General features: G+C 34.3%; 2 protein-coding genes across 2 annotated transcripts in view; both read right to left on the bottom strand.

The window, feature by feature from the left end:
* Positions 1–744: 744 nt before the first annotated feature.
* On the bottom strand, positions 745–2,865 carry LOC128391398 (uncharacterized). The gene has a single exon (XM_053351284.1). The coding sequence runs from the start codon at positions 2,863–2,865 to the stop codon at positions 745–747; it is 2,121 nt and encodes a 706-aa protein (XP_053207259.1).
* A 2,427-nt stretch (positions 2,866–5,292) lies between these two features.
* Positions 5,293–25,256, bottom strand: part of LOC128391397 (uncharacterized) — a 44,023-nt gene continuing 24,059 nt past the window's right edge. The window contains 9 exon segments of the mRNA XM_053351283.1: positions 5,293–6,611; positions 6,614–7,538; positions 7,540–8,312; positions 8,315–9,530; positions 9,643–10,492; positions 10,546–13,753; positions 13,924–15,912; positions 15,915–20,590; positions 23,282–23,383. Coding sequence (XP_053207258.1) covers positions 6,087–6,611; positions 6,614–7,538; positions 7,540–8,312; positions 8,315–9,530; positions 9,643–10,492; positions 10,546–13,753; positions 13,924–15,912; positions 15,915–20,590; positions 23,282–23,383 — 14,264 coding nt within the window. The 3' untranslated portion in view covers positions 5,293–6,086.

Raw genomic sequence — 25,256 nt, 5'->3', positions numbered from 1 at the left:
TTTTTCTCTTTCTTTATTCTGGTTACTCATAAATTTCTTGTCATGTCACTCGACTTATCGTTTATTCAGTTCTTTCATTTTCCTTCTTAACTTCGTGGGTAAAACAGTGAAATTTACTCAACTTAACCGGAACTTAACCAACCGAGAATTAAAGTGAGTCGTATATTCAGTAACTCGGTGAAATTACTCAGTGGCTGTTAATCATTTCCTTTCTTTCATTGTAATGATTTTAATTAATCACACAATAAGCTATTAGCTTCACTTAATCACCGTTTACCTTTTTCCCCGATAATCAGCTGATCTGTAATTCATATATATAACAACACGATCATGATCATTGTTAATTATCTCTAAGGCCATTGAATTTCATGTTAACTTTGAAACAATACGAACGATAAACTAATCGAGGAAAAAGTTTTTCGTTTCTTTGGGAAATCCATCTAATCTAATCGGATTAGAAGCCGATTTACGTGACAAATGTCAATGTTAATCTAATTGAAAGTTAATTTCTTCGGACAATTAATTTAGTCTTTTTGTCAATTTGTTAACCTTTATTTAGTATCATTGCAATAATTAAATGGGGGAATATTAGGAGATTTAATTAACGAAGCTAATCAATGGTTTCCAATTGATGAAGATGGATGGAGTTTAATTGTAATTTATTTCGAGTGATGGTCAAGGTGATTACTCTTTCTTTTCTTTCTTTCTTTTGTTTTTGTGTGAATGGTCAAGAGATGGTCAGTCTTATGGATTTTTTTTCGTTTCATTTGGATTGATTGGTTTGGTCACTTCGATCATTTCATCTAATTCTTTAATTCTCTTCTCAATATCAGCATTTTCTTCATCAGAATTTCCTTGATCTGATAATGTTTCTTGAGAATCGGATGCTTGAGATTCATGACCTTCTTCAATTTCAGATAGACGAGCAGCTTCATCACGAGCAGCCGATTCGATTACCTCAGCATCTCGACATTCTGATTCCAATTTTTCAAATTCCATCAATGAATTGACCGATAAACTATCGTCACCTTGACTTCCCTTACCATGTAAAGGTTTACCTCCAATCGAACCGAAAGAACCAATTGAATCAGATGACCCATGGTGAGAAGGTCGGACACCATGAGCTACCTTAGAAGAAGTAACTTCAGCTTCTAATTTCTCAAATTCTTGTAAAGATGATCCCGTCGATGAACCTTCATGTGAACCTTCAGCAACCGTAGTAATATGTCCAGTTATTATCGATGAAACTGGAATAGGTTTTGACCGATCAAAACCTAAGGTCATCGGTCGATAATCATCACTAGAAGTTGTATTATTATTAACATTGGAAACATTTTTCGATGAACCAGTAATCAAACCAAATTCATCTTCCTCTTCTTCAATTCTTCCTAATTCAATCAATCCTTCAATTGGATTACCTGTTAGTCCATTTCCCGATGAGTGACCTGTTAAGGGTGGGAGAAAAGGGGTCAGTGGTGGAGGCATATTAACATCGCTCACAGAAGGAGTCATGACCATGCACATATCGGTATCATCTGAACAGGGCGATTTCTCTTCCCATGTGTCGTACATTCCCATTGATGTTCCAACGACAACATTGGAACCAAAATCAGCCGGTGGAATCGGTGATTGAGGTCGAGTTCCGTCACCATCAGAGAAAAGTTGAGTGTCATCACTTCTCTGAGTGAGGGTTTCACCTCCCGATCCTTGGCATGGTATTTCTGGACTTAAATCGTAAGATAATTGGTGTCGAGTTTGCTCCGATAAAATTGACGATGCAACTGAAGATTGTGAGATTAACGGTGTATCATTTGCAGCCGCTTCCGATGGGATCTCGTTTATATCGTTGACCGATGATAATGAACCACCTAAATTATCATTTCCATGTTCAGGTAATCGTAAACCTGGTGAAAAATCATCTAAAGATGAACGATCAACATCGTAACGTTCAAAGTCTGAAATTTCAACGGCATCTGATCCGGAAACAAGAGCTAGCATTTCCGGTGAAGATGATGTTACTATCGTTGTTGTGGTCATTGTTGTAATTGTTGTTATCGAAGTGACAATTTGATTGCTGGTTAAATTTGTCGTCAAACTGTGACCTTGACTTTCCAGCGATGACAACGCATCACCAGTACCAAGATTATTATCACTTGACTGTCCAATCAGATCAAAACTATTGATTGAATCAGTTAAACCGGAAACTTGACCACTGCCACCATTACCTCCAAACCGATCGGAAAGTTGACCTCCCGTTGAACTTTCCAATGAACTGTTACCCATTCCGACAATGGTACCAAGGGATGAGGATAACCATGTTGCCGAGCCATCTGAAATAGAGGGTTGATCATTATCATCAAAACCACTTCCCTGAGATGTTCCTGATTTAATTGTTGTCGTGATTGTGGTTGTCGTTGAGACTGTTGAGATTGTCGCTGATGTTGACGTTTCCGTTGATTCTGTCGGTAAACCAGGAACTGCTGAAACTTTTTCACCTAACATTTTCTCGGGTGTTTCCTCCATTAATTCAGTAATCTGTTCACTAGAAATGGGAACTATTTCAAATGGACTTGATGGATTTGATTGATTCTCAGGTTTCTCAATCAACTCCCAATTACAACTTCCACTCATTAACGGAGCCTCGATTTCACTTCTAGTAACATCTTCCGGTATAATTGATTCATAAGACTCTTTAACCAGTGAAGAGTTTAAATCGTTGATAACTGGAGTTAATGATCCATCTTCATCTTCATCTTCCTCATCTTCATCATTATCTTTGGCTGATTTTCCAACACCAATTGAATGATTGGCATTATTTTCAGCCTGAGGAACGGGAGTTTGACCATCATGGGCAAAGTTTCCCATCATTAAAGTTTCACTTGTCTCAGAATCGGTATAATTAAAGGAATGATCTGAATCGACTGAGATTGTTGATTCTCGTGAAGATTTGGCTGTTACATATGAGGTTGATTCCCTGAAGTGGCCGCTTGATTGGCACTAATGTAACTTGAGCTTTCCTGTGATGTGGCAGCAGTCTCATACTCTGACCCTGATGGGCCTGTCCATGAACCTCCATGACCATGGCCGAAACCTGGAACCAGATGATCAAATTCTGATGATGTTGGTCTTGAACTTCCGGGTGATTGAGATAAACAAGAGACAAATTTTCTGTCACTTGATGTCGGAGTTGAAGATAAACTTGCACCAGTAGCACTTAAACTCGCCAATCTATCCGAGTCCGTGGAGAATCTTTGATCTTTCCCTGATCCTGAGCTTCCAAAATCACCATCACTCTGATTTCTATTAGTTTTAACTCTCATTTTAACAATCGGTTCACCGTCACTCGAAATTTCATCTTGTTTAATTGTCGTCTCAGATTTAATTCTCTCCTCTGTTGTTCTAGTCTCAGTTATCAGATATTCTTGACCATCGGCATCAACAATTATCTCTGAAGTTTCATGTTTCTCAATTCGAAACTTTTCTGAACTTTCAGAATCTTGGATTAGCTGAAATTCTTCCGGTTGATTAGTTGACTTTTCACCTGATTTTCCATCATCATTTTCTTTCAATTGTTGTTTATCTGTTTCTTCCGTTGCTGTTGATAGTTCATCAGATAATTCAACTAAATCTTCATCCGATATTTCAACTGATTCAATGATTTTCAGTGGCGCTTGTGATTCAATTTTCTCTTTAACTTGGCCTACAATTTGGTTCGCTAATTCTCGTGCTTCTTTCTTTAAGGAAGTAGAATCGGTTGATTCACTTTTATCAATTTCTTCGTTAATTTTTTCCTCCAATCGAACCTTCATCCCGTTAGAGGTCATCTCACTGACCTCATCTTGGATCTCAATTGAATGCTGGTGAATCGTTGTCTCCCAAACGACAACATTTTCCTCTATCTCACTTGCAGAATGAAGCTGAGACGAACCATGGTGGACAATTGTTGACGATTTATCATCACAATCAGCTGACAATTTATTCTCATTTTGTAATAAATCAGTTGAAGTAATGAAAACAGTATCAACATCATCATCATTTTGATTATCTATCAAATCTTGTTTACTTTTTACTAATTGTTTACTATTAAAATCATCCAAGGAACCATTTTGACCTTGACCTGGAGAATCAGAATATTCGACCCGTTCACTTTCTAACTGTCTCATTATTTCATCGTCCAAAGCCTCCGAATCGGTTATCGGACTACCAAGCGAAGGTCGAGTTGAAGGTATATCATTGGTCTCATCTCGAACTATCTCAAACGGACTAACAGCACCATCATCAAGCTCTTCTCGAGAATCAATCGTATCCGCACCCTCGAAGGCACTATTATCAAAAGCCATCATTGATTGACCAGTTTCGATTATCACTTCATCAGTATAATCAACTGATTCACTTTCTAATTTATCACCTTTTCTTTTCATTATCATATCAGTCGAGTCAATATCATTTCTATTATCATTTTCGATTGGCTTTGAGTTAACTTCCGTCGGTGGAGAAGGACCAACCTTAACCTTAACTTCCGTTGTTAAATAATCAGGAAAATCACCATTCGGTGATATAATCTGTTCCATTGATGTTTTATCAACAATTTCCGGTGAAAAGGGTTCAACTAATTTGGAAACATTTTCTTGGTCATAATCAACAGTTAAATCTGGTTCACGAGGAGATAAACTTCCGTTTAAATTGTCACCCGCCTCAGGCTTAATTAAGGAAGATAATCTATTCTCAGTGGATTTGAAGTCAACATTATTATCCATCAATGATTCACTGATTGTTGTAGTGGTGGTGGTGGTGGTTAATTGGGACGTGCAAATTTGATTCACTTGACGTGCGTCTGTTAATTGTTAATTTGGTTAACAAACAATTAGAAAACAATTTGTTAGTATTTTTCATCTAATCAATTAGTAAATTTATCAAGTAAATATAATAAAGAAATTAGCTCGTTAATTGTTGGCAAATTGTGATTAAAGGTTATGAGGTTAGTTAATGTTTTTCTCATTGATTGTGATTTAATTGTAACAATTAACATGCAACTTTTTTTTTGTTTAGTCTTTAAAATCAAAACGTGAATCAATTGATTAGAAAAATTAATTAAACAACAATTAACCTGTGATAAGAAATTAACAGTTACAATTAACTTGCACATTTGTTTTACTCTCGGTAATCTTAATTATTGATGATTTAAATTGATCATCAACAATTAGATTAATTGTTTCTCTCAAAATTTATCACCACAACTTAATCAACAAATAATTAATTAGATAAATAATTAAATGAAAACAAAATGAACGATAAAAATTATGAATTAATTTGATTCTTTTCACAATTAATTTAACAATAATCGATGAACAATTAATTGATTACTTTTTTATGGAATATAGTTAATTAATTACAATGATAAATTTTATAATCTTAATACTATTATAATGATAATCATTTGATTCTAGCAATTAAGTAACAATTAACAAAGAAAAAGGAAAAAAAAAAGTTTTTTTAACGATAATTAATAATTAACATGATTAACTAATTGAAACAATTAAGTAGGTAATTAAATATATTTATATTCATATATAAATTGTTTTTTCTTCATTCTTAATTATCGTAATTACTTAATTTGATTAATGACAAATCTAAACAAATTGTGTTGATTAAATCAACAATTGAAAAAAAAAACTTTAACCAGATACCAATTGAAATGATTATAATACTTAATTAATTGGACTAAATTGTCACAATTAACTGTTACATTGAAGCAATTACAGTTTACAGAGTTAATTGTAACTTATTTAAAGTGAAACTTTGATTGTTAATTGTTTAACTGATTGTTAACTTAATTTAATTACATTATCCTTGAATAACAATTTCCGGTGGAATTAAAATTTTTAATTGTTATGATTAAAACTATTCACAGTTTCCGTTGAGATTAACTAACCAACATTTGAATACTATTAATATAATTAGTTGGTTAATTGTTAAATTAAATGGTTAAGTAACTAAATTAAGATAATGATTTGTTGTTGTTAATTAAGGTTTTGTCGATCGTTTCAAACTCTTACAACCTTCAACAATTAAGAATCTAATTGTGATCACCTCGAGGTGATGAACCTTTTTCTTGATTGTCCACTTGCAATTAAGGGTTTATCATGATTGGAAACTTTAATTGTTGATTCAGTTCGAGACCAATTAGATCGAGCTCGAACTATTTTCCATTCTAAATCATTTAGATACGATTTTGAATCAGTTAAATTAATATAAGATCGACTAATTGTTAATCGATCGTAATCATAATTAGCTAATTTCTCACTGGATATGTAATAGTCTCTGGTTGATGATAAATTTGATCTTAATTGTGATTGATTAACCGATCTTATTGGTGAGATATTCTCAGAACCATAAGTTAAATTCCAAGTTGAATGATAATCGGAATCACAATTAACCGATGAACAATTAAATCCAATCGATGGAGGGGAAGATGATTCTCGACGTCGAGCTCCGTAATTAACTAATTTAGTTGAATTAAATCTCGCAGGACGATAATTAAACTGGTTAATAGGATTAGAATTTATAATTGGACCTAAGGTTCGTAGATAAGCATTACTTGTATTGTCTTGGGTTAATTGTTTCGATTATGATTAAGGTTAATTGTTGTTTTCTCGAAACGATTTAGATCTTGGACTGACGAATAGTATGAAGTTGATTTATACGAATTCGCTGGACGTGATCTAAATGATTCGATGCCATGGTTAGAGTTAATTGTTCGAGTTCGTTGTTTTCTCTCATCACAATTAAGATCACAATTGATGTTAAATGAACTTGTGCTCTTACGAATCGATGTTGATTCATAATAATCAGCTGATTGTCGAGATCTTCGTTGAACATTTCTCGAAGGTCTCGATGTCATACTCATCTCTGATAGAACTTGAGTTCGCTTTCGATTTGGCCTGTTAATTGTTCGAGAAGTTGATTGTAATAATGAAATATCGGGGCAACTATGGTAAATATAATCACATTCAATTTCTTTCCAACGTTTTCGACAATCAGATTTAAATTGATTGATTCGATCGCGAATTGAATTAAAAAGAGCCGAATAATCATTTGAAGAGTGATAATTAGAATGAATATTTTTCCTCCCATAATCACAATTAACTGATTGTGGTCTTTTCATGTAACGATGTGAACTGTAATCAAGTGAACGAATCATTCTGTTTCTATCAATCGATAATGAACTTGATTTGAAATCAAATTTTCTTGATTCAATTAGAGAACCATAGTTGGATTTATAATCATTTTCTTTCCAACGATTTAAGGGTTGACTTAATTTAGTTGAATTGATTGTTTGATTATAAATATCGTTCAACGATTCATATGAACGACGGAAAGACTTGACGAAACGAGAATTGGTTAAATTTTGATTGTAACAATCAAATCGACTCAATCGATTTGATTGTTCATCAATCAATCGAGATGATGTAAACAGTTTCAACGATTGATCGTTTGACTTTGAATGATTGTAATAATCAGATGAATTAATTGTATCTCAAAGGTCTTGATTGCTGTTGATTGTAATTGTAATCATTTCTTGGAATGGTAATTTTAACATCTCTTGATCTTGATAAGGATCGATGTCGATTCGTTGTTCGAGGTAAACTTGGAGGTCGACGGCTTGGACTCATTGGAGGTATTAAATCACGTCGAGATTGACCTTTAGTACCAGAATCCGAGTCATAATTAACAATTTCTACCTTAGAGTCAGTTAATTGTGATCGAGTCAAGTCATTTCTAACTCGACTTTCAATCGGCTCTCTCTTACTTGAAGTTAGTCCACTCGAAAGTGTCTCAAGTGATCGACCCTCTTGTTCAGTTTTCGACATTTCAGTTTTACGAACCGACTCTTTCTCTGTTAATTGTGACTTGATCATTTTCTTAGTTGGACTTTTACTTGGCTCTTTCTTTTTTCTGATCACTTCTTCGCTGTCAAATTGCTTGTTAATTGTTGTCTTATCAATAGGCTCTGATTGCAGTTGATAAGAATCATCTAATTGTTGAGTGTCACAAGTTAAATCGCCTCTGGATTGAGGCTCTTTCTTGATTGTTGCTGATGCAAAAGCTTCAGTATCTTTTTTGCTTAATGTCTTTGACGATCTCTTAACATTAATTTTCGTATTCACATCGTTATTAGTTGATGACTTTCTCCTAATTATCACCGATTCTTCATCAGATTCGTCATTTCTCTTGATCGATTCTTTTCTCAACTCTAATGGACTCGAAATCGGCATTTTCCAAGTTAAAGCTCCACCAATAAATGGTATTCTAATTTGATTATCTGATTCGATTCTATTGATTTTCGCTTCTCATCATCAGTAATTAACTTTTTACTCTTTACAAGATTATCACTTTTTTCTGAAATTCTTACAGAATTATCTTCATCTTGAATTGGAATCGATTCAGTTGAATCTGATTGTTTCTCTGGTGATTTAACAGTAGTTGATTCTTTCGGTTTGATTGATGATTTTCTAATCCCTTTCTTAACCTTTTCAACTTTAGGTTTACTTGGTTTCTCTTCTGGATTAGATTCGACTGATTTATCTTTTATCTTTTCGAGATTATCCATATTATCTTTGATTGATTTCTCTTCAATTGGCTCACATTTCAATGTTTCTTCATTTATCATCGTTTCTTTCACTTGATTAGTTATTTTCGATCCCTCATCAACTTTATCATACGAATCATTAGATAAACTGCTTTTCGCTGATATTGATTTTCTATTTCCGTCTGAGGATTTCTGGTCATCACTTTGAGCTTCCTTAATCATAATCTTCTTATCTTCCTTGTCTTCCTTGGTTACATCACTCATCTCACTGAGATTGTCCCTTTGGGGAGATTTATTTATCTTCTTTGTTGTCTTATCTTCAGCGATACTAGTCTTTTGGGTATCTCTTGATTTCTGATCTGATTTTTGGGTGTTTTCCTCAGGATGAGGTTCATCTCTCACTTTGGAATCGTCATGAACCTTGAGAACAGGATCTATCTTTAGATTTGACTCATGAGCTGAATTTTCAGACTCTTTCTTAATAGAAACTTGATCTCTAATTGTTTCAGATTCGGTTTTGTTAATCATTGATGAATCGACAGGTTTAATTACTTTAGAACTGGCAACTGATGATTTCAAATTTTCCTCTGATTTTGTAGGTAAGTTTTCAATTACTTTCGATTGGGTCTCAGTTTTCGTGGAATCAGAATCAATTTCAATCTTTTCATTGTTCTGATCAATCGACAATTCAGCAACTTTTGATACAATTTTCTTCGCGTCAACTGATTCTGATTTTTCTGAATTTAGCTCAGTAACAATGATTTGATCTTTCTCAGCTTTGTTTGTATCTTTTTCCAAAATCGACTTGATATCATCGAGTTTTCTATCCTTAGACTCAACCTTTCTTTTAGTTTCGACTTTCTCATCTACAGATTTAATATCATCGCGTTTTGGAGAGACCTGTTTGGTAGATTGATCGATTTTTCCTCTTTCATTTGTACTTCACCTTTTTCTAATCGTGATTTTGATTCTGGTTCTTCATCTTTAACGTTTTGATATTCACTGTTATGATCTAACGGTTTATCTTCATGGATAATACTCGATTCAGTTACCATGTTTTCTGCTGATTTCTTTGGAATGACTTCATTTTCAGTTGGTTTTTGTCGTTCTTATCAATTTCATCGGTTGAAATCTTTGTCTTTTTAGTGGGTTCGATTGTAGATTTATCGGTTTTGGCTTTGCTTTTTTCTTTTGATTTTTCTGAAACTAAACTTTCGGCTTTTTCGATAACCTTATTATCATTAAGTTCTTGAGAATCGTTTTGTCTAACCTTCTTTTCTTCAGCTAATTTTTCATTGCCACTGAATTTTGATGAGCATTTCTCATCATTTCTTTTATCTCCATCTTGTTGTGTTTCTTTAGTCTCATCAATCTGAACTTCGGGCAAGATTATTTGTTCGATAGCTTCAATATTCTGTCTTTCAACTTTTTCTCCGATATTTTTATCAGAACTTTTAACCTTCTCCTCTAACTTATCATCAGTTGCTTCAATTTTAATTTCATTGACAATTGATTTATCTTCAATCAGCTGAGTTGGTTCAAGTTGAACTTTCGATTCTGTTTGGTTTGAATCTGATAGAACTTCAGATTCTTCTGGTGTAATCAATTGATCAACATTCAAGAGAACCGTCGGTTCGAAACTAGTTATCTCAAGTAAATTATCAAGTTCGATTCCTATCGAATCTAGATGAATACAATCTACATCATCTTTTGGTGAAATTTCAGCTGATTCAGTTTCTTTTTCAAGTAATTCATCATCAACATGAGATTCAACTAAACGAATGCTGATCTCAGAGGATCGATGAAGAAGATTTTCACTTCTCTTCATATCAGTAATTACTTTAGAATCGTAAGAGCTTTCGAATGGTTCATTCTGGTGAACTGTTTCGAACTCAAGTTCGTCTGAGTCAACATTTAATTCGTTATTAATTTTAATCGAATTTCGTTTCTCCTCTAATTGTTTCTCCTTATTTTTGCTTCAAGTTTATCATTAGTTTTCGAAATTTCTTTTGACTTTTGAACGATTTTCTCATGCATATGAGAGTCGATTGATTCACTATCACCAAGGCTTAATTGTGATTGATTCTCTTTTGGTTTAATCATTTCATCCTTTTCCTTGATTGCTTTTTCTTTCTCAATTATACTCTCATCTTCGTTCAGCTCAGCTTTAGCTTGTTCTTCAAATTTCTTAGCAATTATCTCGGCTTCATGGTCAGCATCTAAAATCGGGCTTAATAGTTCCTCCGGCGATTTAGCTTGACTTACATCGACTTTTGGTTTAATTGTTTTCTTTGATCTCGCAGATCTTTGAGGTTCATCACTAACTAATTCGATGACTGATTGAACTGTTTCATTTTCTTCCAGGGCTTCAGGGTCTTTAGACTTTTCCTCAATCATTTCTATCGTTTCAGTCTCTCGATCTATCGATTTTTTCGGCTCACTTTTAACTTCGAAAATAATTGGTTCACTGGGTTGATACAATTCTGTTGTTTTCTGCAATTCAATCTTTCCAGCAGACTTTTCTTCATTGGAGATGGTTGATTTTTCATTATTAATATAATCTGATATACTGAATTCACTCTTAACTTGATTATCGATCTCAACCAATTCTGTATGAACATTTGATTCTATTTTTTCTTGGTGTTTCATGATGTTAGATGAACTTTTATTGGGTTGGGTAGTCGATGAGCTTTCGCTAATCTGAGATTCATTGATTGTCTCATTGAGTTCTTTGTGGTCAGATGTTTCTTTGTTTAGGTCATCAACTGAATCGATTGAATTTTCTTCACATTGATATGATTTCTCATCACTTAGTTTATCGATTCTTTCATTTTGATATTCGTCAAGTTCTGGGTCAATAATTTTCGTGGTAACTAATGGCTCGGATTCTGCATATGTTGAGAAAACTTTTTCATGGTCTTTCATAGTATCCTTTAGATCGTCTCGGGCACTAGAATTTTCACTGATTCTTGCAGTTTCTTTCTCAATGTGATCGGTTTCAACTCGAATTTCTAATTTTTCAGAATCAGCGTACATTATGTCCGTTGAAACTATTCCAACACTATCTGATTTCTGGATAAGTTTCGATTCTTCCACAACATTGTTGACTAGAACTTGTTCTCTTTCATCCTTCTCAATTTGTGAAACAATTTCCTGTTGATCTAAAATCGATGTTGATTGTTTAGGCTGACCAACTGATTCGAGGATCTTTGAAGCCTTGCTAGCTTCTTCTTCAAGGAAACTTAAATCATCTTCACTTGAAGCAAGTGGATTTGGTGAATTACTCAAAATCTCAGGTGATTTATCGACTGTTTGTTGATCTTTCGAAATGAATTCTTTACTGTCTGTTGTTTTTTGTTGATTTTCTCCAGCTAGAGCATCATTCACATTTACAACTGTAATTACTGATTCAGATTCCAATTTGGAAGCAAACACTGTATCTGTTTCTTTCGTATCAATATTTGTCGGAGTAACGGAGCCTTCTCTTGTTTCGACCGACCCTCGCTCATCGTATGAAGGTTCAGCTCTATCTTCTGACGATTTTCTGTCAGTTTCATGAAGCTCTTTGACTTCATTTTCTAGTTTCATTTTTGATTGCAAATTCACTTCAGAGTTTGCAAGAGCTTTTTCAGCTTCGATTTCAGTATCAGTTGCATCAATAGATTCACACAAATGGCCTGACTGTGGATCAGTTGATTTTCTCCTTCTAACTGTTGCAAACTTATCTTCATCTTGAACGTCAGAATCTAAATCATCCAGGTCAAATCCATTTTCTTCAAAATACTCAAGCACATCTTTGAATTCGTCAGTTCTACCAGAGACCTCTGATTCTTCCGATTGATCAATAGATTCCCAGATATCGATACTTTCACCTTCATCACTCGACTCAACAATCTCAGTAGATAATTGCTTGGTTGTTATCGAACCATTAACAGCATAATTAACAGAACTCTCTAACTCTAAAGACGTTTCAGTTTTGGGCGATTCAAATTCAAGAGATGAAGTTAATGAGGGTTCCAAATGCTCAACAACGAGAGTTTCTATTTCATCGACAAATTCAGATTTCTCAGTAAGGACTTGATCCTTAACCACAACTTCTTTGCATTGATCATTTGAAACACTCATGTCAGATTCTAATATAATTGTATTCAGTTGATCTGTTGCGATTTCAGCAACCGACTCAATTATCTCAGTAGTTGGTTGATTGATTGTCAAAGAATCAGTAGCTTTCTGATCGACTATAGTTCCTAAGATTATTGGTTCATCTGCCGATGTAAGTAAATTAAACGAAATAGGATCTGATTGGAGTTCATATTCCTCAGTAACTTGTGTCTTAACTGAACTTTTCTCTCTCATATTATCATTGGCTTCGAATTCATCAACATTGTTATTCGACTCGATTCGAGCGTCGATTGAACTTGATTGGGCATCAACAAGCATTTCTTCAATATTTGACATCAAATTTGATTCGGTAAGAACGATATTTGTTAACTCATTTGATTCCTCAATTGATATAATTGTATCAACAGTTGATTCATCTCCGAGTGATTTAAAATCTTCAACAAAACTTTCCGTATATTCACATTGGTCAGCCAATTGGTCTTCAAAACTTTGGGTGATTGTGTCAAGCTCATTGATTTCATCATCTACAGATAAATTAAACGTAACTGGTTCTGATTTGAGCTCACGATTCTCAGTAGTTTCTGTTTTCATTAGGCTTTTATCTTTCAAGTTATTAACGACTTTTGATCTCTCATTATCAACATTTGGATCGATTTGAGCGTCTACAAGATTTGATTGAGCTTCGCTAATCATTGAGTTAACTGATTTAATATCATCCGTTGCATACGAGATTTCATCTTGACCAGTTTCTTCAAGATCTCTGAGACAATGTTCAGATTCATTCACTGGTAAAATAACGGCTTCCGATGAATCGATTGGTTTATCTTCACCCATATCACCCTTCACTTTATCACAGGCATTGCTTGTAATGGTAACATCAATAGGTTTGGAATCTGAATCAGGTTCATTGATATTTTCTTCGAGCTCATTTTTAGACTCAAGAAATTCTGATTTCAACTCATGAGTGAATTGAGTCTCCGTTTCTTCAGCCGATTTGACTACAGAATTATCAATAGTAATTGTTTCAAAAGCATCTGAGAACTTTTAACAGCAGATTCAACATTAGTCTCGTTATTAATAAGAGATAGATTTTCAGTCGGTTCAGAATCTATCATTTTCTCATCTGACTTTTGTTCATTCAAAGATTGATCATCGATATGCTTTTCATCATCTAAAGTTTCAATTGTATCAGATTTTCTTGTCAGTTTCACATCATCAATCTCATGTTTGTCAATAGAAGTTCCTTGAGATTCTGAAACAGTTTCAGCCTTAGGTGATTGAAATTCAAGAGATAAAGACAATGAGGGCTCTAAATGCTCAACGACAAAAGTTTCAATTTCATCAACGATTTCAAATTTCGGAGAAAGGATTTCATCTCCAGCACCATGTTGATCGACTGAAACACTCATATTAGGTTCTAACATAATTGTTTTCAGTTGATCAGTTTCAAGCTCAGCACTTGATTCAATTATTTCAGTAGTCGATTGATTAATTACTAACGAATCAGCAACAACTTGGTTAACAACAGTTTCTAAAATTTTCAGTTCACCCATTGGTGGAATTAAATCAAACGGCTCTGAATTGAGTTCATATTCCTTATTAACTTGTGTCTCAACTGAACTTTTCTCTCTCATACTATCAACAGCTTCGGACTCATAATCGTTAACATGAAATTCAGTTTGAGTGTCGCCTGAATTTGATTGGACATCGCTCAGCGTTTCTCCAGAATTCGATATCAAATGTGATTCTGAAAGAACAGCATCTGATTTAAGTTCATCAGTAATTTCTGTCATATTATCAACAAGCTCCGGTTCCTCATCATCAAAACTATGAACAATTTGAATGCCCAGAGGATTTGATTTAGCCTCATGGATCATCGAGTCCACTGATTTAACATCATCCGATAAATTGGAAATAGCATCTTGCTCAATTTGTTCATCATGGATTTTCAATTCATCAACATTTTCAGGCTCGAACTGAATGTCTATTGTATTTGATTGAGCGACTGATTGTGCTTCGCTAATTGTTTCGCCAATATTTGCTTTCAATGGTGATTCTCTAGTAATAACATTTTGTGACTCATTTGATTCCTCAATTGTGTCAACAATTAACGCATCTCCGTGTGATTTAAAATCTTCAACAAAACTTTCCATATATTCACATTGGTCAATCAATTGGTCTTCAAAACTTTGGGTGATTGTGTCAAGCTCAGTGATCTCATCGAATGTACATTCACCGTTTTCGTTTGCGTCAATTTCATCAATAGTTTTCTCATCATCGAAAACATCATCATCCATATCTTCATCAATTAGTTGATCTAATGTCTCATCTTCATTATCTTCTTCCGGTTCATCTTCCTCATTCGAACCACTAGTATTCAAAGAAGATGATTCAGCTACTTCATCATCTTCCAAAGTTTTCACTTCGGTTAAAGCAGTTGGTCTATTAAGAATATCGAGAAGTCGAGCTTTCAATTTATTGGCCTCGGTCGATATATCGAACGATTCAATTGGATCTTGATGCAAATCGTCAGCAATAAATGTTAATTCATCATATTCGTCTGAATCTAATGATTCAGTTCTTCTCATCATCATTTCTCTCAAATCATCGAATTGTGATTGAATTTGATTCGATCTTCCAACTTGGCTCAAATTCTGTAAGGGTTCAGTTTCATCCACCAAGTGATCTGATCCTCCATCAACGATAGGCTCTTGGGTCAATTGTTCGTCCATTAAGTTATCATGGTCGTTTCGATAATCGTTAGTTTCTTTTGAAACTCTCATTTCAATCAACGATGGCTCGAGCTCTGTATAAATTACTGATTTATCTGATTCGATTGAATTGATTGATTCAAGGGAAGAAGATGATTGTAATGTAGCAAATGAATTATCATCAGATGAAAATGGAATCGCTGTTTTATAACTAGAACTCGACTGGTCGGTAACTGCTGTATCGTATTCGGAACCTGATGGACCAAATTTACTCGAAACTTCACCTCCGTCAGATGAACTTTTCCTTTCAGAATTTGTATCATCACTAATTGCTCGAGATAACTCATCTTCATCAATATCGAACTCTAATGAGCGCCTATGGACAGATTTCTCGTTTCTTTCGATTCCAATCGAGTCTAGTTCTCCATCGACAGAAGAGATTATTTCATTTTCTATCAAACTTTCAGGTAAGTTAACTTGATCTGGATCGAATAATCAGAACTTGTTATTTCAGTGGAAACATTTCCTGGTGTAAAGACAACCTCAGAATCTATTGTAATTGAGTCAAACTTGAGGGACGAAGTCATCAAAGAGCCATCAAAGTTATTCTGCCCACGATCAAGACCGATACTCGACTTTGGCTCAGTAGCTTGAGCAATTTCATCTGAACTTTCAGTAGAAAGTACAATTGATTTTGCCGGTACATTAAAATCATCGATATCAACATTTTCTATTGGAATATCATCGATTTCTTTTCCATGTTTAACTTCATCTCTGATTTCTGGTTCATCTTCAATTCTGATCGTAACTAATTCAGATTCAGGCTCAGTTTTACTCGAAGTACTTTGAACACCCTCAGGATTCATCATGAGACATTCAATCGTTTGGGGATAACTGAACTCGCATCCAATGTCCAAGCTTTTCTTCAACGAGACAATATCTTTACTTTCCAATGTCGATAATGATTCTAATTGGGTTGGTAACTTGTTCAACATTTCATTTGGTTCAATTAGATTGTTGTTCTCGTCATACTGATTTGTTGTATCTTCGGAAAGTTCATCAATCGCTTCATCGGACAAAACACTTGGTCGATTCAGGAACGAAGCAATTTTATCCTTGATCGCTCCTAATACTTGACTAGCATATGTTGAAGTTTCATTTTTCATTTCGATCTCTTCCCTGTAATCTTCATAATCTGGTTCGATACTTTCAGATGATTGTTTCCTCAATGATTTTCTACCCTGATTCTGTACTGAAACCCCACAAGGAACCTCAAGATCAGGCTCGATTGTTTCATCATATTGTTGACTCTCAAATCCATAGTACCAATCAGGATTATCTTCATATTGATCTTGATCAATCTCAGGATCATATGAAGAAACCATTTCATTTATCTCAGCATTTAGCTCATCAAAGTTAAGCTGATCATCATCATTGTCATCTAAAAGTTCATCCATTTGCCTTCTGATTGAAATCGAGTCGAAACATTGTTTCATGGGTTCTATCACCATGGAAGCGTCTTTTTCATCGTCAATATTAGATGAGATCAAATTATTATTTTCATCAAATTGTTCTGAAAATAGTTTAGTCTCACTGATTTTCGGTTCTTGTTCAGTAATTTCAGAATTTTCTATCCTCATTTCTTCAGGAAAATAATTATCTACAAATAGATTTTCTGATGGCTCGAAGCTTGTTGATGGAACTGAACTTTTATCGACAGTTGAAACGAACTGATTTTCTGGGTGTAGAGCCGAAGTTGATTCGATTATTTCATTCGATGAACTTTCTTGATGTTCACCAGAATTTGATTCAATTGATTTGATTTTTTGAAAGAGGGCTTGTTTAACTTTCGGTGAGCCATATTGACTCAGTATCCAACAATAATCTTGCTCATTATCCACTGAATCTTCATGACTTTCATCAGGAATATAAACAATTGGAGGTTCAGGTATTATGTATGATGGATAATTCATAATCTCACTGAATTTAGGTTTAATCACTTTATCAACTGTTTCTTCATATTCATCAACTAATTCAACTGAATCATCAAAATAATCAGATAAAGATTCGTATTCAGACTGAGATTCAATCTCTTCATTATTTGCACGCTTATCGACTTCCTCAGGAACCTTAGATTCTGAATTGTTCAATGTTTCAACGAGACAATTAGAATATTCAAATTCTGACGAGATAATTTTATCACTTTCGCTCAAACATTCCCCTAAATCTCTAGTTCTGAGTTCTGAAGTCTCGAATGCTTCTGTTTGTTCAAATCTATCGTCAAAAGCGAACTGTAGTTCACTCGAAGATCTTTTGTTCGGGGTTGATCTTTCTTTCGATCGAGTTAAAAGTCCAGGTTCAACCTGAGAATTTAGAATCGCTCTGATTTCCTCAACCATCTCAGCCTCATCATCTTGATAATCAAATTCAAGTGATTCTTGAGTTGACATGATTGAACGTTCATCATGTTGATCCATCACTTTGTCAACTTTTTTCTCCTCAGGGCAAATTACCTTCTTGACTTTTTTAACCTTTACCTTTGGAAAACTCAGTTTGCCATCGATAATTTCAACGGCATCAAGATCAGTTTCAAGATATTTTGGCATGGAACTGAGTTCAAGTTCATCGGTTTGTGAGCCTGTTGATACAACTGAACCTTCACTAGATGATGAATGCTTTGAATGTGATCTTGAGGTACGATTAGCAAGTCGATCTTGGATCACTCTGAGATTATCAGATTTATCTGCAATTTCACCTTCATCATCAGATAATCTGTTATCCTTACAATCATTTGAAGTATCAGATGAGTGAGAGTGACTACCTCGGTGAACTGATAGGCTATTAGGTTTACCGTTACATGTATATCTTTGTTCATCACTATTCCAGCCATCATCATCAAGCCAAGGAATATCATTCCCTTTATATAATATACAGGGAGGAGCTGAGCTTGATTCTTCTGATTTTTCATTTCCCTCCTCACAAGCCAATTCAGTTGTTAGAAGAGCCAATTCTCCGGCTACCAAAGCCATTAGACCTGTTTCAATGGCTTCATTTGCAGCGATTAAATCTTGATACCTTTGCAGTTCACTTGATGACATTTCATCAGAATCTGAATCAACATCTTCACCAACAGATTCAAACTCAGATTTCAAACTATCATCATCTAAATCATCAATATCAAAATACTCTTCGGAAAACAATTCTCCCTCTGAAGTTGTTGTTTGAGTCGCTCTATCAGCGGCCCAACTTGCATTAGTTAACCGACAATCAGCTGACATTAGATAAGAATCATCGTCAATTGAATCACGGAAAGTTGAAACTGATGGACGTCGACGATGTCCACCAGTCTTACTGACCCATTCAATGATCGAACTACTTTGAACACTATCGATTTCAGGTGAATCGTATCTATGGAAAGGTTCATTATCATTCCAAGAGGGATTGAGAAATGAAACATTGGTCTGAATAGATCGACTTATTAGACCAAATTGGAAGGTTGTCTGAGTTGAAACACTTCGAACATCAACTAATCGAAACCATGTATCTTTGGTGAGAATATTTGAAGGATTAAGGAATGAGGGAGAAGATGAAGATGATAACTTATTGGAAGTGAATGGAAGCCAGTAAGGAATTGGAACAGAGGATAAACCAGGAATGGAAGGAGAATCTAAATTAATTAAACCTGATTCAACGCAATCAACTCGAACCATCTCAATGGAATAGAAAAGTACACGTTCGAGACTCGATTCGATAAGTGATCTAATTAACTCTCTACCGATATAATAATACTTTGGGTAACCCTTTTCATTTGGTATCTTAATTAAAGCGATTTCAATTGCTTGACCAATCAAATCAAAACCTTCAGGGGTTAATATGTTTTTCATTGATCTCCAATTGATAAGATACTTTTGCTGTTGGTTGATTGTTGTCAATGGTGAAGATATTTGTTGATTGAGTGTGGTGGCAATTGATTGATCTTCACTTAACTTACCAACAAGTTCATCGATATTATAACAATTATCATTCTCATTCTGATTATCATTATTGACAGAAGACGACGAAAGGCCAACAACATCATCTCGAAGTGATCGACTAAATTGCTGCCTAAGTGGACTTGGACATCTTTCAATTGGATCAGGACCTTTCCACACTTTGTAAACAACTAAACTTTCCGATGGCGATTCGTTGGTTGACCTGTCAACGTTTTCTTGAGGTACACGAGGTGGAGCGGGACGAACGAGAAGCCGAGCGATTTCACCGGTTTCCACGTTCACCTCATTGGTAGGAAAATCTTTCACAGAAACTTCATCTCGATTGCGAACAATTAATCGCATCGATGAAGTACCTTTACCTTGAGATGGTGATCGGAAAATTTGATCATCATAATGATTAACTTGATTTAAATTTGATTCTTTATCATCATTATCAGTTTTGCTAATATTCAACTTCAGGTATCTACTTGCAAGCTCTTGGGTTGTTGTTGTTGCTGTAGTAGCTTGAGATGCTTTTGTGGTTGTTGTTGATTCTGTGGTTATTATTTTGTTCAATTGTTTCAAATCGTCATCAACAGTTAGCTCAAGATCACTTTGAGCTAATTCAATTTCAGCTTCAAGCTCATTTAAGGCTTGAAAAAGTTGCTCTCGCGATAAAAAGTTCTGATACTCTTGGTTTCTTTCACTTGACTCATCAACGATAACATCAACATCAGAAACCTCGCAACCACTTTTGCCAATTGATTCACGATTAACAAGATTATTAAATGAATTAGAATACAAGTTACCCTTGGAATTGTTTTCCTCGTCTTCTTCCTCCTCAAGCTTTTCTGTCAATCCGGTAAAAGTCGATTGTGATGTTCCCTTTGTTCCAGTTGATCTTTGGACTAACGATGTTGAATAAGCAGTTCGAGCTTCGTCCATATTGGCAATGTCAATTGAATATGATCGACGACCTCCAGTTGCTTCAAAATAAGCTCGACGATCGTTAAAAGCTCCAACCGTTTCAACGATTTCTCCCTCTGATGGTCGACGATCATCTTTACCCATTCCACTGGTTTCGATTGATGATGAGCGACAGTAATGCGACGCAGGGGGAACTGGTTTTACCTTAGAATCGTTTGATAGTTTGGTAAAATAATCTTTCTTTTCCGAATAACTCATTTCATGGTCATCTAATTTCATCGAATCCACAATGATAGAGAGAAAAAAGAACGAAAGAAAAAAAGAGAGAAATTGATGTTTGTTGGTCGCGTCGACAGTAGTAAAGGAAGAGAGAAGGAAGATAAATGATAATTCGTGCGAGTGCCAAAGGCGAAATGGACAAAAAAACGGAAGGAAATAAAAGATTTACAATCGAAGCCATTAAATAATAATCATCAGGTAAGATTATGATTCGGTTCAGTGGATCAAATCAGAGAATCAAAATTATCAAGATTGGGTCAATTCTGTTGACGATTTAGGCTAAAATTCTTGATCTTCTAACTCTCTCAATCTGAGGAAACGGAAACATGAGTGACAGTTATGATCGAACGGGAGAAAAGGAAAAGATCGAAAAAGAAAAGTGCCAAAAAATTACTAAGTTCTGACGGAAAAAAAGTTCTAAGATGATAGTAAACTTGATATTCGACGTCAAATGAAATAATCGAAATGTTCTGATTATCGTTACCTGTGTTTTCTTGATAATTTCATGGATACAAAATCGAGGGAAATTAATTTAAATCTAATCTTTGATCTTATTGGAACTTTTTTATTTCATATATCAGATTAATCGTTAATTGGAGATTTGAACCTTATCCCAATCCAAGCGCAATCAATTTAAATAATTATAAGCAGAAATGATCAAAATCATGCGAAAAAAATGAAAACAATTAAGTGAAAATTCAAATTAAATTGAAATGCAATTAATTTTTTTTATTTCATATCAACCAAAAGGATAAATAATTGATTAAGTTGATGGGTGGATTAAGAGATTGGGAGGATAGAGAAAAAGAAAATAAAAACAATATTGGATTTAATAAGAAAATGGATTAAAATAAAATTAGAAAATCAATCCAAAGTCATGGAGGAAGAAAAAAGTTCACTGGGATAAAGATAAAGATTTAAATCCAATCTTAAAGTGATGGAGAAACTGGATTAAGGTTTTGAATTTGGTTTTCGTTGGTGGTTTTGGATAAATGGTATTGTTTTCTTAATCCCGAGCACTGGAAATCAGGTCAAAGGTTGGTTTTCATTGGAATCGTGGTGGTGGTGGTGATGATGATGATGTAAAATTCATGCTGGAAAAAAAGCAAAATGAAAGCAAAAAACAACAAAAAAAAATGGACGCAAGCAAAAGCCGATCGATGCAAACCCATTGGGACAATCATGCAAATAATAAATAAAATTGTGTCAACAATTAAAGCGCAATCAAGGTTTGCAATCAACAGGTAGATCTCAGGAGTCACCATGCACAAACAACACACCACAACAAGAGGATTGAAAGGATTAATTGGAAACAGTTATCAAGCAATTACAATGACACCAGGATTTAATTAAGGAAACGTAATCCCTTTGGCACGTTCATTACATGAGTTAATCAGAGAGATGATTAAGATTAATTATAGATAGAGAAAAAATAACAATAAGGATTAAGATGGGAAACTGAAGACGAACAGCAACAACATCACTAATCACTTTAATCTAAATTGATTGACTAAATCAACGCGATATTATTGATAAATATCCTGATGTTATTGAATAATTTGATTCCCGAGATGATGAAAGAGATTTGGATTAATCGTTTTGTTTCATTTAAGTATCAAGTTCTAATCGAGTGTTTTTATTGTTATTATTTATTACGAATACCAATTTTCTTTATGATCGGCAAGGAATGAGGTTCGATTGGACATTTGTTGGTATTAATATATTTAGTTCGTAGATACTAAAGATATTAAGGAAATGGTGACAATTTCGACAGAAAAGAAAGTAAAACAAAACAGATAAACAAATAGACAGAGAAATGTAAATGTTCATAAATCGTACGCTCATTCAACTTGCCTACAGAATCAAGCACTTCTTTTTCAATAGTTTCCATGGAACAGATTAAGGATTAAGGAGGATTAAAAGGGGATTAGAATTTTAATATTATTTTCGAATTTTGTTTTTTTTCGAATTGATAATTTTAAATTGTTCAACAAAAGACGATCGCCAAGACGGAACAAGTAAAGTGACATAATATAATATTAATAATCAATAGTTAATAGTTTTCATCGATTAATAATAAGAGATGATTAGATATTTTTAAGAGAATAGGTTAGAATTTATTTGATTAATAACACAATTAATCATTAGATGGTTGCAATTAGATTAAGGCGAAATTCATCTTCACTAAATTAGCCCAAATTGAAGCAATTTAGTTGATTAGTTTAGGGGAAACAAAACACTGAAATGGATTAGTGAAAATCTATCAAGAGGTAGAAGATTAAGAGATCGAAAAAATAATAATAATAAGCTCAATTACCTAACGATTAGTTGATTAGTGATAATTTAGACTAAAATCGATAAATAATCAATATATTGAGCACGAAATTATATTTAAAAAAACTCAAGAGATAACAATTAACTAATTGTCTATTTACTATGGATATTTGTTTTGTTCATGATTGAATATTCAGCTTTTCAGATCGTCATTTGTTTTAATTGTGATTCAAGGGGAAAAAACATAAATAATTAAGGTGATAATTGTTGTATATGTTTTGGCGTTTAAATTGTTATCATATGTGCGGATGGATTGAAGGGGATTAAAGGTGCGTAATCAAAGTTAATTGTTACGATTTGTTCATCGGGTTTAATTACTCTTTCTCTCTCTGGTTAAGTTAACTTACTTTCGTCAGCAATCAGATCACTTTTATCGTTGGTTCGTTCACAGGTTGTACTCTGCTCGATTATGTGAACAACATCACCAGAGGCTTCGGTTTCAAACCATTCTGTAAATGTACAAAGAGAAACAAAGAGAAACCCAAATGATTAGTTAATTGTCGAAATCCAATTGATTGGTTAAGTCGAGTTACAATTACAGCTTAAAGATAATATTAATTATAAGCAAAGCTGATTGATAAGCAGAAGCAAATTAGTTAACTTATATAAATCTAAACGTAATTTATATTAGTCTTTTAATTGTTTTCGATACTTTTTTTTAATTCATCTCACTTTCCAATGAACAAAGTTTTCAAATCAATTTAGTTGATTGTTTTATCATTTTCACAATTAAAAGGTGGATACTACAAATATTACACATATACAGTTTTCTTGATTAGTGTATTGTCAACAAACAAATTGATTGTTGAATCTTTCATGAAATTGATTCAACAGGATTTAAGGATAATATTAAATTAATTGGAGTTAAGTTTAATTTGATCATTTAAAATTCAAATGGATTAACACCATCAATCAGAATTTAGGAATTAGGATAATTAGGTGATTGTTTTTTTGTGTTTTCTTTTCTCATTTTTAATTTCTGCTAATCAGTTAATCATATTGTCATTGATTGAAAGTTGACTGACGATTTTCACTGATTGAGATTCATTTGCTGTATTGGTTAATGAATTTCTTGGTGAATATTTCGGGTTTATGTTGACAGAATCATCTTCATCTTCAAATTCAAACGATTCTGAGTCAGTTGACGGAAGATTAGAGAGGATTCCATGGGTTTCCGGGGAATTTTCGTCATCATCGTCACGAAAATTACTCGAACCTGATGATGTTTGATAGAAAGATGAACGAATCAACTGCCGCCCATCTGATTCCGATTCAGAATCAGTTTCACCCTGACCCAAAGTCGGCAAACTTGCGGTCAAGTAATTACTCTGTTTGCTAAACTGTCCACGAGTTCGACCCATTCGCTTGGTTCGAATTACATTTGAAGGTTTAGAGGTCACTTCGCGTTCAGATAGAATCTCTTCTTCAGTTACAGGGTGCGAATTATCAACGGACGATCCACCCCAATTCGAGACAATAATACCCGGAGGCAAGTGAGACTCGTCGATTTCACTATCACTCCGACCGCGAGCATCATTATCGGTAGTTGATAATCGAGCGAAATGACCTTGGAGATAACTGTCGATAACGTTTCCGTCATCTTCACCGTTATTATTATTATTATTATTGTTTGGATTTCCATCATGGTTAAGATCAATTCCATGATAATCTTCACCATCAGAAGCTTCAATGTCGGAGACTTGAGAATCGGGACATGATTCTTGTTCATTTTCTTGTCCATCAATCATCTCGTTTGCCAATGAACTTTCATCTTCCGATGTTTCATCTTCATCAGGATGTTCCGTTTGAATAACAGTTCCACCATGTTCACACTCCTTGAAACAAGTGACCGCTCGTAATGGACGACCCAAAACTCGTTGAATGTACAATGATAATTCCTTAGCACTTCGTCGAGTTACTTTGGCCTGAGAGCAAGATGAACTCTCTTTAAGATTATCATCATTCTCATCAGATGAATATTCAATATCGGTCAAATATTCACCATCTCTCTCATCTTCACTTTCAGAAAATGAAAATCGGGGTTTCCTTTTAAATCCAATTGCACCATCATCATCTTCATAAATCTCTTCACAATCAGTTGAATTATCGTAATCATCAACAGGAACACTTAGAACATTTCTAGACTCCGAAGCACTACTCAGGTCATCTTCGACCCCTCTATAACCTCCAGTTGACCCTCTCCTGATACCTCTTCGTCTCATCCCCTCAGAGAATAGATTCCGAGGCATTTAGAGAAAGAGAGGGATAATCAAAGGTGAGATTCGACCACTAAAATTAATCCAAAAACTGACCACAAGATTC

The sequence above is a fragment of the Panonychus citri genome, unplaced genomic scaffold, assembly GCF_014898815.1.
Source record: "Panonychus citri isolate SS breed McGregor unplaced genomic scaffold, ASM1489881v1 Contig00134, whole genome shotgun sequence".
In the NCBI taxonomy this organism is placed as follows: domain Eukaryota; kingdom Metazoa; phylum Arthropoda; class Arachnida; order Trombidiformes; family Tetranychidae; genus Panonychus; species Panonychus citri.
The sequence above is the reverse complement of the archived record's forward strand: the minus strand, read 5'-3'. Positions and strand labels throughout refer to the sequence as shown.

Excerpts from the sequence above, each read along its gene's own strand:
- LOC128391398 (XM_053351284.1), bottom strand. The coding sequence starts at position 2,865 with ATGGGAAACTTTGCCCATGATGGTCAAACTCCCGTTCCTCAGGCTGAA.